The sequence below is a fragment of the Zalophus californianus genome, chromosome 10 (assembly GCF_009762305.2).
Source record: "Zalophus californianus isolate mZalCal1 chromosome 10, mZalCal1.pri.v2, whole genome shotgun sequence".
Classification (NCBI taxonomy): domain Eukaryota; kingdom Metazoa; phylum Chordata; class Mammalia; order Carnivora; family Otariidae; genus Zalophus; species Zalophus californianus.
Genome location: NC_045604.1, coordinates 112,885,146 through 112,897,116, shown reverse-complemented (window position 1 = coordinate 112,897,116; position 11,971 = coordinate 112,885,146). Strand labels below are relative to the sequence as shown.

The following is an 11,971-nucleotide window of genomic DNA, read 5'->3' as shown; positions in this document are numbered from 1 at the left end:
CGGCAGCGCCGAAGCACAAACCTGGGTGCCTCCCCACCCCGTCCGTGCCTGGGTTTATAGGGCAGGGCAGCGCCCAGGCACGGGCGTGTGACAGGAGCACATAGCGTCCAACCGATTTCCACGAGCCAGCAGATGGCTCCCGGCAGCCGTAAGGGTGCCACGCGGAGAAGGTGCTGGGGGCCCCGCTCCCTGTTCCACGCCAGGCCCGCCACCCCCCGCCAGGCTGCCGAGGGCCCCGGGCAGGCACCACCCTGGGTCTTCGAGCCCTGTGTCTCCGGGGCCTCTTCTTCAGGGCGGCCTCGAGGGGTGGGTGTGCGGCTTCGTCGCGCAGTCAGGCCACCAGCGAGCGGCAGTGAGGGGCCTGCACCCGGGTTCAAGTCCCAGCTCTGCCGAGCCGGGGCGGCTGGGTGATGCTGCGTCCATCCCCCTCTGGAACATGCAGATGACGAGAGGAGTGACCTCCCGGGGTCTGAGTGAGAACACGGGCTGTCCCCTGAGCCTGGTCACGGTGATAGGCAGGTGTGCTGGTCCCAGGGAGACGCATTTGGAGACCACACTGGAACACCGAAAGCTGCGAATCTGATCCTAGCCTCAGACTGGGGCCCCGTCCACGCCTCTGCTTCTGGGGGCGGGTGCTTCTCCAGCAGCTGGTTCCTCCCCATCTGTCAGGACACCCCAGTCCTTGGGGATCCTCGTGTGTGCACACCCCTTCCCTTCTCTGGTCAGCTGCTGTGTCCTCAGAACTTGTGCTGGTCCCAGTCCTCCGAGAGGCCCACTAAGTGGGGCTCGGGGGGGCTGGGATGTAACCGGGCGAGTGCGGTGCGAAGGCAGGTGGGGTAGGAGTGGCCAGGCTGGCTACAGGTCTGCCCGAGAGGCCAGGAGGTGCGGCGGAGCTGGCCACAAAGGAGTTCTGTGTCTCTCAGGGATAGGGTCTGCCTCAGTTTCCCCAGTCACCCAGGCTCCCTGCAGCAGCGTCAGCACCTCCTCTGGGAAGTCTGGCAGGATTCCCACACGTGAGCCCCACGGTCGCCGTCGGCCAGTCTGTGCCCCGGGCGGGGCTGATGGTGACCCCGCACGTTCTGCTGACGGAATGAGCCCTTGAAGTTTCCCTGTCTCATCTTCAGCAAACTCATGCTCACCTCTAAACCGGACCGGTGGCTTGAACCAGTCCTTCCCATTGCCTGTTGGAGAGAAGTTTCTAAAGTCAAGAACTTCAGGGTCTTAGAATCCGTTGGCTCCGAGGGAAACGGAATAAAAACATCCCCTTCTGCTCTCACGAGGACATGGACGCCACCCAAGGTGCTTCTTTACGGAGATCTTGTTTAAGATTTTATTAAGTCATCTCGACGCCCACCCTGGGGCCGGAACACACAGCCCCGAGATCAAGAGTTGCACGCTCCACTGACTGAGCCAGCCGGGCCTCCCCTCTTTACACAGGGACCCCAGCTTCCAGACCCCAGGCCCTCATCCCCTCTAGTCTCCAATCCCGTGGGGAGGACTCAAATGGCACATTGGACCCCCGCTTCTGGTGCGGACAGTGACGCGCCACCACGGCTAGTGGGGGACGAGGACCAGCCCAGAGGGTCCGAGCTGCTGTCCACCAGAGGCCCGGGCGGTCACAGGCCACAACACCATCCTGAAGCCAACGCCTCACCGTAACTGCCGCGCAGCAGGACAGTTAAGAGAGGTTCGCAGAATGGAAGGCAACGGCTGTCCGGCAAGCCAAACCCGCTCAGAGAAGTCAGAGGAAGGAGCGAGGGCAGTGTGCGCAGCGTGTGTGAACCTTGCCAAACGTTTCCTCCCACTTACGGTGCGCTGAACCGAACCTACACCGCGTGATGTTAGCTTCTCAGTACTGCCAGGAAGGACGGTGAGGTATTTGGGAACAGGCATTTATTGTGAATAAAAAAAAATTTTCTTCAACAACAGATACTGCACGTGGGGGGCCAAGACTCATGCCTGATGACTCATCTTTCAAGTCTCAAATATATGCAGCTATTTGGGCCCTGGTAAGAACGGTTCATAGCCCCCCAGACACACTCCGCAACTTTCCTCCAGCTGCGGATAAGAGCGCCCAAAGTACAGTCTGCCTGGGATGCGCATATTTCTTCTGGCTTCTAGAGCTAAAGGCAGAGTTCCTCCTTCTGCCTGACCGAGGGTGTCGCACGTCCCCTCAGCCCGCTGAGTAGCAGGCGTGTCTGCAGCTCCAGGGTCACCACACCTGGCAGGACTGGATCACCTCCTTCAAGGCCTTCAGCCCCTCCACGCTCCTGTCCTTCACAGCCATGGCCAGGAGGACCGCTCTGTTTCCAGCTTCCTGAGACACAAACGTCACCAGGTTCTTTGCTAAGACATGGATGAGAGGCTGGTAAAGGGAAAGAGAGAAACGATTTTAATTGGGACAAATCTGATTTCCCTTAGCGCCTTCGCGGTGTCCCCTAGGAACCCGAATGGCTTCCTACACCCCCAATAAATCACACCCCACCCCGTAAGTTCAACGTAACAGTTGTTCAGCGTTCAACCAGACTCCAGAACACTCCAGTCCTAAACAAAACGCTGAAGAGGCACCATTATACTCATTTTCTTGGTGCTTTCCGATTCCTTGGTCTCTTCTGGCTGGCCGTCATCTAGAAGGAATCGTGAAAGGTATTCTGCACGGCTGGGGTGGGGTCTGTCAAATCTCACAGGCGATCTTGTCAGAGCTCGTTACCCCAAGGTAGCATGAGAGGGTCAAACCTTACAAGATCAATACCCCGCCTGTCTGCCAGATACAACACTGATGGGCTGGGAAAAGCATGCACCAAGGGCAGGCAGGTGCTCTCACAGCTGCGAAGGCTTCAGGAAATGCTGTGGCTGTTCGTGGGCTCCATGGCCCTCCCACCAGACCCTCCGGCCACTACTCACAAACTGCAGTCACACGAGCGGGTTTTCCTCCACCATGGGGACCCCTTCCCAGCCACTTTACCTCGTCCTGCCCAAGAAGGACTTTCGTGGTGAGCACGGGCTTGCTGATGTCACTGGCCACGGGGCTGGGCTCCAGGGAGACCAGGGTACCCATCTTCCCGAACTGGGTCACCACCACCAGGATGTGACTGCTGAAGGCTGTGCAGACCACCTGCGTGGGGACCCCACATACCACTTCCGTCTTCTGTCTGGACACCAGCAAGGGTTTGCCTTCCATGGATGGGTCTCTTCAGTGGCACTTTAGTGTTTAACAAGGAAAGAGAAAACACGAGAGTAATTCAATCAGACCGTGTCGGATGTGCCTCGTGGCTCCAGCGTTAGTACCACCTGGTATTAAAACAAACACAAGCAAGCCCATCCGAGCGAGCGCCCGTGCACGCACACGGGCTTCACCTGGAACCCGCCGGAGCCGCTCCCAGGCGCGCGTGTGCAGACGTGCGGGCTGCGCCTACCAGGCGGGCCGTCAGGGCACACGCTGCTCTCTATCCCCGGAGGCTCCCGCCCTTCCGCGGCCCGAGGCCGGCGGGAGCGAGCGCCGCAGGTGCGCAAGCCCGGGCTCCAGCAGGTGGCCGCGCTCCCGCCTCCCGCTGAGCTTCCCCTTCCGTTTGGGGAAACGACCGCCCCCACAGGACGGGGCAGCACCCCCCCCGCGCGGGGGAAGGGCAGAGAGTGACGAGAGGCCGGGAGGCCGGGGCCCCGCGGGGACGCGCGCCCGTCTACCCACCCCGCCAGCCGCGCCGCCCGCGCTTACCGCGCCGCGCCCGGAAGTGACGCCCTTGGGCGACGCGGGCTCGCCCCCGCACGGGGGGCCCCGCCCACCCGCGCTGCGGCCCCGCCTACGGAAGTGCGCCTGCGGGCTTCCGGTCCCGGCGGGGCCTCCGGCGCCCTGAGGAGTGGGGTTCCGCGCTCGGGAGAGGGGCTGCGTGTTCGGGACGAGGGGCGGCAGCCCACGACCCGCGGGCCTCGGCCTCCCGGCCTCTGGCCGCTCCCCCGGGGTGGCCTCGGTAGTCGGGGGAACGCCTGGCTGTGGGTTCCCTTCCCGCATGGCGGCCCGGGGGCTGTCGGAGCGGAGCCGGCGCCGTGCAGAGGTCGCCCCACGCAGAGCGGGCCGTGAGGGCCGCCGCCGCGGACACAGGGCCCTGGGTGTGGCCGGCAGGAGTCCCAGCCCGGAGCCCGGGCGCGGGGCGTCCTGCTGACCCAGGCGGGCGGGACGGCGCGGAGGCCCCACGGCGGGGCCAGGGCTGAGGGCCCCGGGGCGGGGGCGGTCCGTGGGGGGGCGAGCCCTCCGCCCCACTCTCCCGGGGCCCCCGGCCCTCCTGGGGCGGTCTGCAGGGGTGGGGGCGGCCCGCGGGGACGAGCCCTCCGTCCCACTCTCCGGGGCGGGGGCATTCTGCAGGGGGCGAGCCCTCCGCCCCACTCTCCCGGGGCCCCCGGCCCTCCTGGGGCGGTCTGCAGGGGTGGGGGCGGCCCGCGGGGACGAGCCCTCCATCCCACGCCGCCGGGTCTCTCCCTGGGATGGATCTGCAGGGGTGGGGGTGGCCCGCGGGGACGAGCCCTCCGTCCCACTCTCCGGGGCGGGGGCATTCTGCAGGGGCGAGCCCTCCGCCCCATTTTCACGCGGGCCCCAGCCCTCGGGGGTCCATCTGGGCCACCCTTCCAGCGCACATCCGTCAGATTCCTCAGGCCGTGGTGGGTGCCAGCCATTGGGCGAAGTGCTCCGTGAGCAGTGGTTCCTGCAGTCTTGACCCCGTCCTGTAGACGGGCTGTTCAGGTTCAGGGAGCTTGCCCCGGGTCGTAGAGCTGGTAAGGCCTGGATCCGGGCTTTAGACGCTCGCCCTGCTTGCCCTTGATGACTGGTCTGAGGGCTCCCGTTCGGGGGGAGGAGGAGGGACCAGCGTGGCTCCTGTGGCAAGACGATTTCTGGTCCCCTTCCGCCGTCTCTGACAGCCCCCCAGGGCTCATCCTCTCTTTCTCCAAGCTGGAAGTGTTATTGGCGGGGTGGGGGAGCCTTGCTGCTCTAGCTTGAGCCTGCAGATTCCTCCTTAGGGGAGTAACAGCCCTGCAGAACCCCGTACTCAGAGGCCTTGCTGTTCAGATTCCTGACAATCCCTGCGGGGGCGCATTTCCCCTCCACCTGGTCTGCCCACTGCACTGAGCCCCTTAGGAAGCCTTGGCATCCCTAATCTTTGCTCCCTTTTCTCGTGATTTAATGACTCCTTAGACAATCCGTGTCAAGTCCAATGAAGCACGCGCCTTCCAAAACGATTTCTGGTGGCTTAAAATGCATGTATACAAAACATCAAAATAGAAATCGAAATCAAAAGGAAACCTGTTTTTGAGCTTTCTTGCAGCCGGTTCACAGAGGGAAAGATAATGACTTTCAAGCTTCCAATACTCAAAAAGGATGAAGGGTATCAATTTCTCCTGAGAGTGTTTTTGTTGGGGCTAAATTTAAACCCACATCCACCCACCCACACACCAAAAGCAAATTGCCAATTCTCTTGCTTTGCTGTGGGAAACCTTACAAAGGTGCATTCAGTGCTGTTCACCTATTCATGCGTTCTCTCTGTATACAAATAGACACAAGTTTGACACCCTCCCCTCCAAAAAATACCCAACTCTGGAATAAAGTTCTCACCTTTATGAAAGACGTGCGAGAGCAGAGTGGCTGATAAGTTTCAATGACACTCAAGCAAATATGTCCGTGCTTGTCCGTTGGCTGTTTTTTGGTGGAGATCTTGGGTAGAGGCTGCATATGAAGGAAAGGAGGTGGGAAGTCTAGGAGGGGCTTTCCTGGAGGCCCAAGCGGGCGTGTGGGCGGAACTTGGGCACTTAGAATAATGCGGGTCCAGCTCATTGCCTGCCCTGGGCTGTTCTCCAGTGGGAGGCGAATTCCCTTAAGTAAATCCACTTAAAATGGGAACCGAGTAGTGGAAGTGTCACTGGTGGGGCAGAAGAGTGAGAATTTATCTTAAAAAAATGGGGACAAAACAAAATGTCTTGAATTTGTTTTTCAAGGAATTCTAAGTTATGAATGCCATTATACGTTAATTTGTAGAACCAACGAATCCAGTGTTGATTTGGCAGGGTCATAATTTTTCCAACAAGTCGTCTGACAGCGATTTTCCCAGCTGCATAAGGAGGAGGGCGGTCGGAGGGCACCATCCGCTTCCCCAAGCGCCTCTCATGATCCTTTGATATGCACGTTTGACCTTGGAGTCTGTCCTCAGCAGCCGGCCCCCGTCTGGCACCGCCAGGCCCTCCACGCTCGCCGCCACATCCCCCAGTATTAACCTTCACAGGCTTTCCGAAATCTTGCATCTCTCATGATGCACGGCAGCCCCCCGGCCTCACGGCGTGCCTACCAGGACTTGCAACGTCATGCCTGTGCGTGAGAGAGAGTGGGGGACACGGAGGGGCATTTAAGGGGAGCCCAGTTTTGTAAACGGTCGATTCAGTAGGGAAACTTTCTGTGTTAGGATACCCCTATTTCCCTCTGCGAGCTCATGCCTTGCCAGCTCTGGCGGGCACACGGGGGCCTAAGATGTCAACCCTGGAAGGCTCTAGAATCTGCCTCCTCGGCCCTTACTAACTGTGCTTTGGGGCAACCTTCCCTGTTGGCCTCAGCTTCTCAGCTCAGAAATGGAGAGAACACAGGTGCCGGCCTCACAGGAGGGAGTGAGGTGGGCCACAGACCGTGATTTCCCGGAGCTTTATGAAGTTAGCTATTACTTCCTGTGTTTTCATACTTACTTATATATTTATACATTGTTTATTACCTTTATTATTAAACACCTGTCCTCTCATCCGCAGGTGAGTAACATCCTGCTGCCGTATGCCGGGTGAGGAATGACTTGAAAGCACATCAGTCTTTGGGCCTAGAGGCCCTCGACCTGCAGGAGGCTCTCCCAGCTGCCACCCTCCAGGGTCTGCCCGAGGGAGGGGCTCATAGACACAGTGTCCCCTCCAGATTTCGGTGAGATGGTGTAATACGTGGAGCTGTGTTACTTGTAGAAACGATAGCCCCTCTCACATGTCGCAGCCGGTCTCCTAAGAGGACCGGGGGATGCAGAGCTGGAGATCACGTTTGTGATGCAGGCCTGAGACGCGGCATCAGATAAGCAGATTTTACCCCGTTTAGGCGGTAGATACTTAGGACCAAGCGACAGGAGGTGTGTCCATTAGGGTTCTTCCAGGCAGAGGTGACAGACACCTTGTGAAACTGTCCTTTTGCTGCAAAGGAGAACAGATGGGCTCACTGGACAGCTGAGAAGTCCTGGACACTCTGACGATTCACCCCTCTGTTTCTCAACTCCGAGATTGCCGTCCTGCGTTCTGGCAGCATCACCAGCCGCTGCCTCCAGTCACTCTCCTTCCCAGGATTCCCCGGGAACGTCCAGGCCAGTCTCCCTAGACCAGCCTGGGTCACGTGCCTGTCCTTGAACCAATCACTCCGTGAAAAACGAGTTCATGTACAAGCAGCTCCCCCTGCATTTGAGAGTTAGCAAGTCCTTGTCAGTGATTACGTCAGCGAAGAAATCATAACGGACGTGACGAAATATCTAGAGCGCCCCACCCTCCCCGCCCCCGGCCCCTGGAAACCACGCACGCACTTTGTGTTTCTGCAGATTTGCCCATGTGGACAACGCCCACAAGGGGACTCGTGCACCATGTGGCCTTCCGTGGCCGGCCCCTTCCGCTCAGCACCGTGTGGACAAGGTTCCTGTGCACACCTCAGGGGTGCTTTCCTTCCGACAGACCAGCTCTTGGGAGGATTAAATGAGGTCACATGGCGAAAGGGCCTGGTGGAGGGCCGGACACACCCGGTGTGCAACAGGGCTGCCTGCCTTTCACGGGTCAGCAGGATCCACTCATGGAACCGCACACAAGGGACCTCGTGGGACCAGCGGCCCTGAGCTCTCTTCACTGCTGGCCTTTGGGGGCAGCTGATGCCGAGGAGTGGCCATGTTAGCCCATCTGCCCGGTCCCCTAATGCCCCCGAGACGGGTCTGGGGTTATCTGAGCACAGGCCTTGTTGCGGCCAAGGCCAAGGGGTCCTCCTGCCCCAGGCCCGTCCCTGGGGAAATGCTGTGGTGGTTCGGAAGCTGCTGGTGCCCTGTTAGGACAGAAGCAGGTGTGAGAAGCCTCGTGGGCACGGCCAGCTCCGCGGCGGTCTGCGGATCTTTCTCTGAGCGGTACCCCCGCCGCCGCCGCCGCCGCCACCGCCACCGAGGCTGGGGACGCTCTGCCCTGGGGGCCCCCGCGTTTACCGCCAGCCCACACCTGCCCTTTCTGTGCCCCAGCTGGGAGTGACCCTGCACACAGCGGTCACAGACACCCTTGAACAAATAGTGGCGCGGAATTAGAAGCGGTTCTAATTAGAGTTCTCCACAAGACAGAGATTACCTTCAGCAGCACCCGGTTATCTGGAAAAACAATGAATTAATTTTTTTCCAAACCAGGATTATCCAAGTGGAGGGAGGGGGGCAGGATATAAGAAACATAAGCCGCTGAGGTTTTTGCAGGAAAAAAAAAAAGATTAAAGGCAACCAATCGAAAATCGCGTATATTTTATTACAAAAACAAAACCCCGGGTCTATGTGAAACTCAATTTTTTCCCAAGGGAAATTAATGCATACCATTAAAACTGAGTCCAGTTTATAAGGATCCAGGGAGCGGTTCAGAAGAGGAATAAATCCTCTTCCCAGGGAGCATGTAAAGATCATTTCTGGAATGCCTACAGCACAGGGGAAGAAGTAAAATCATCATTTTCCTGCAGAGGCCGGTGGTGTTTCCTGTTGGGTGTAGCCTCTGTTCAGAGGCGGCGGGCAGGGGCTGTGTGGTCTACACGGGTCCCGGGCTTTGGAGTTCTGTGTCGGTGGGAGTGTTTTCACTTAACACCACACAGTAAGCACAAAGAAAACCCCTTGTTTTTGGACCCAGTTCCCTGCCCGCCCAGAACAGGGAGCTGAGGACGCGTGTTGATTTCGGTCAAACTCGGTCACGCTCGGCTGTTAAGCGTTTCGCTCCCAGAGCGAGGCTTTCTGCCCTCGTTAGAAATACTGACAACTGCCTTGCACCCACATGTTTGTTTAGTTCCTTAATAAAGAAACCTTAATCCATGTACAATTTCGGGAAGCCTTTCTTTCAATACTTTAAGGAGTTATTTCCCCTGGCGAGGAAGCGGTCCTGTTGCCCGGTGTGGAGCCTGCCGCAAAGCTTGCCCATCCGCATGGAGGCTCATCCCGGCTCCCGCGCTCTTACCAGGAGAGGAAGAGCCAGTGCTGAAGGCCACGGGGCCTCAAAACGTGCTTGTTGAGTTGGACTGCATTCGAGGTTGCGTGCCATGCCGCGGATCGAGGGGCTGGGGCGGGTGCAGGAGCCAGGAGGGTGAGGCCGAGGGAACCTGAGCCTCCACGGCCAGGGCAGGCTCACCTGTGGCCTTGGACCATTCCCTTCCCCTCCTTGGGCCTCCAACTGTAAACCCTCATCTGTAAAATGGGCACATTGGCCAGGTGGCCCCCAGGTGCCTCCCACCCACTCCTTAGTGGCATGGCACGGGGAGGGGGCGGGGCCCCTTGAAGAGGCAGCCCAGAGACCTGGCAGGAGGGATCCAGTAGGGACCCAGTGGATGGGCCGGAGAAGGCGGGAGGCGGCCTCATGATTCCGAAGCCTGTTCCGTGTGTGGGGGCTGTCCCAGGTGGAGGCTCCCAGAGGGCAGACTGGTCACGGCTCGAGGACGTGCTGAACCAGTAACGCCAGGGCTGCGCACGGGAGGTGGTGAGTCTGCTCCCTTTGGGGGAATTGAGAGCAGGTGGTCAGCTGGGGTAGGGACGCGTGTGGGGGGAGGGGGGATCTGCATTTGGGGGGCTGGACTTGAAGAGTTTGGGAGGATTTTGAATCCAATGCTTATAGTTCTGTGCATCCAGAAGTGATAACACGGGGAAATACTAGCCCTGCTGGACGGTCCGAGACAGAACAGGACACAGAGCTGAATGGAGTAAGAACCAGCCACGCCCAGGGCCGGCAGGAATGGGTTTGCGGCTGGAGCGGCCCGCGTGGCCGGTGGGAATGTGGAATGGCATGGGCACTCTGGGGAGCGGGTTAGCAGTTCCTTGGAAAGGTGACCACCGCCTCCCACATGCTGCAGCAGGGCCATTCCTCGGTCTACAGCCACCAGAAGACACCCCCTCACTTGATGCACCCCACACGCTCTCAGTGGGTGGGGGGGTGCAGACACAAAGTGGCACGTGCACATGATGGGACACTGCTCTGTATTTGAAAGGGGTGAAGTGCTTAGCGGCACATGCAACAGTATGGCGCGGGGGATCCTCACAAACTGCTTAGAGAAAGGAGCCGAGCACAGAGTCTGCATGAGGCCTGACTGCATGCCTCTGGAGTTCCGAGAAAGGCCAGCTTATCAGAACAGAAAGCGGGTCTGCGGTGCAGAGTTGGGGCTCAGGGACGGCTTTGTGCATCTTGATGGTGGGGGTGCTGCCGTGACTGCGCATTTGTCTGCACTCGGGAAACCGTACGTTGAGAGCAGACCTCAGGGTCTGTGCAGAAAGAAACTGTGAACCCATAATGGGGGCAAACAAGCCCCACCGATAGGTAGACCCGATTTAAAGTCCCACCTCCGACCGGGAGCGGATCTGCTTGGAGAGCGTGGCCCGCCGCGGCTGCTGGAGGACTCCTGCCGTGTCCTATAGCACCTCGGGGCACACAGGTCTGATTTTCCGCCACCAGGGCCCGGCATGCCCGGTGCCCCGAAGGTGCTGCTGTTGCTCGTCCGTCCGGGAGAGAAAGGTTTCTTGGGCACCCGCTGGATGAGCATTTCCGGCCGGTAGCGGGCCCAGGGCTCTGGGCTGCAGAGATAAGGCAGATGATGAGCCGGAGGCCACAGGTCCAGGTGGACTGAGGTCGGTACCGCAACGCCCTCTCACCACCGGCCCGAGCGTGGCTGAAGGGGGTAGGAAGGCTCCCGGGGAGCGCGGCAGTGAGGGAGGCCGCGGTGGGGTGGCCCCGGCACACAGGGCCTGCGGCCTGGTGGGAAAGACCGGTGGCAGGGGGCTGGTCCTGCGGTGGCAGCAGGTCCAGATTCGTGGGCACTTCCAGTGTCCACAGGCGCACGTAGGCAAGGTTGTATTCTGTTCTCGCAACCAGGAGAGAACACGGGGAAGGCAACGCGCTTGTGACCTTTGTGGCCCGGGGGTCCTTGCGCCCTGAGGACGCGCCCACAGCCCCCCGAGGTGAATCTAGGTGGTTTGGGTTGGGTGTTGGCTGGGAAAGGGCAGGAAGGAGGGTCTACAGCCCCCAACCCCGGCGGAGGCAGGGTGGGGAGAGCCTGCGTTACCAGCGAACGCCTCCAGGGGGCAGCAGAGGCCTGCAGAACCCGGTGTGGGTGGCGGCACCGAGGCGTCTGTCCTGTGGTCCTCACTCCGCACGGGGAAGAGGGGCTTCCCCCTGGCACTTCCCGCCCACCTGGCCGGGTAGCCTGCCTCTTCCAGGAGGGCCAGGAGCCCGTCCGCTCTCACCCTCTGTCTGTCCGTTCGGGTCTCAAGCCCTCGCTCCCCCTTCTCTGTCGGTCTCCGTCCGCCTCTGCCTCAGTCTTACCTGGGTGTCTCCCTCCCCCCAGAAGTACGCCCACCTGACCACAAAGATGTTGAAGGTGTCATGTCGCGGGCACCTGCTGAGCCCGGCCTGAGGGCCAGACCCGGTGCCGCCGCGCTGTAAGGGGGGGCGAGAAGTCCTCTGGGGGCACTGTCAGGCGCGCGGCAGGAGGGGGGTAAGGCGGCCCCGAGCAGGGGCATTTGAGGTCGGGAGTAGGGCTCGTGAGCTGGACTAGACAGTCGAGGCCACAGTGAGAACACCGAGTGGGTGCACGCTGGCCTCTGCGCCCCCCACAGTTACTGTTACGGGACCTCGGCTTTTGCTCTGACTTTGCTGAGAGCCCCAGAGAAAAGGGAATCAGGATCAGGTCCCCAGGCCTGTGGGTGGTGGTGCAGGG

At 60.1% G+C, this 11,971-nt stretch overlaps 2 protein-coding genes across 4 annotated transcripts in view; both read right to left on the bottom strand.

The window, feature by feature from the left end:
- Nucleotides 1–2,154: 2,154 nt before the first annotated feature.
- PSMG3 (proteasome assembly chaperone 3) lies at nt 2,155–3,734 on the bottom strand. 3 transcript variants are annotated; one of them, XM_027613320.2, is made up of 3 exons: nt 3,689–3,734; nt 2,966–3,202; nt 2,155–2,365 (listed from the first exon to the last, which is right to left on the bottom strand). In XM_027613320.2, the coding sequence occupies exons 2-3, from the start codon at nt 3,179–3,181 to the stop codon at nt 2,213–2,215; spliced, it is 369 nt and encodes a 122-aa protein (XP_027469121.1). In that variant the 5' UTR covers nt 3,182–3,202; nt 3,689–3,734; the 3' UTR covers nt 2,155–2,212. The 3 variants fall into 3 exon arrangements, with proteins under 3 accessions (XP_027469121.1, XP_027469120.1, XP_027469122.1); XM_027613319.2 differs by lacking the exon at nt 3,689–3,734 and adding an exon at nt 3,358–3,682; XM_027613321.2 differs by lacking the exon at nt 3,689–3,734 and adding an exon at nt 3,417–3,682.
- Nucleotides 3,428–11,971, bottom strand: part of LOC118356026 (collagen alpha-1(I) chain-like) — a 27,688-nt gene continuing 19,144 nt past the window's right edge. The window contains exons 6-10 of the mRNA XM_035722238.1: nt 11,612–11,691; nt 11,318–11,445; nt 10,892–11,111; nt 10,599–10,829; nt 3,428–4,607 (exon numbers count right to left, since the gene is read on the bottom strand). Coding sequence (XP_035578131.1) covers nt 3,428–4,607; nt 10,599–10,829; nt 10,892–11,111; nt 11,318–11,445; nt 11,612–11,691 — 1,839 coding nt within the window. The remainder of the gene's footprint in view (nt 4,608–10,598; nt 10,830–10,891; nt 11,112–11,317; nt 11,446–11,611; nt 11,692–11,971) is intronic.

Excerpts from the sequence above, each read along its gene's own strand:
- PSMG3 (XM_027613320.2), bottom strand. The coding sequence starts at position 3,181 with ATGGAAGGCAAACCCTTGCTGGTGTCCAGACAGAAGACGGAAGTGGTA. Across the intron at positions 2,366-2,965 it reads TCCTTCTTGGGCAGGACGAG|CCTCTCATCCATGTCTTAGC; the intron begins GTAAAGTGGCTG and ends TCCCTTTACCAG.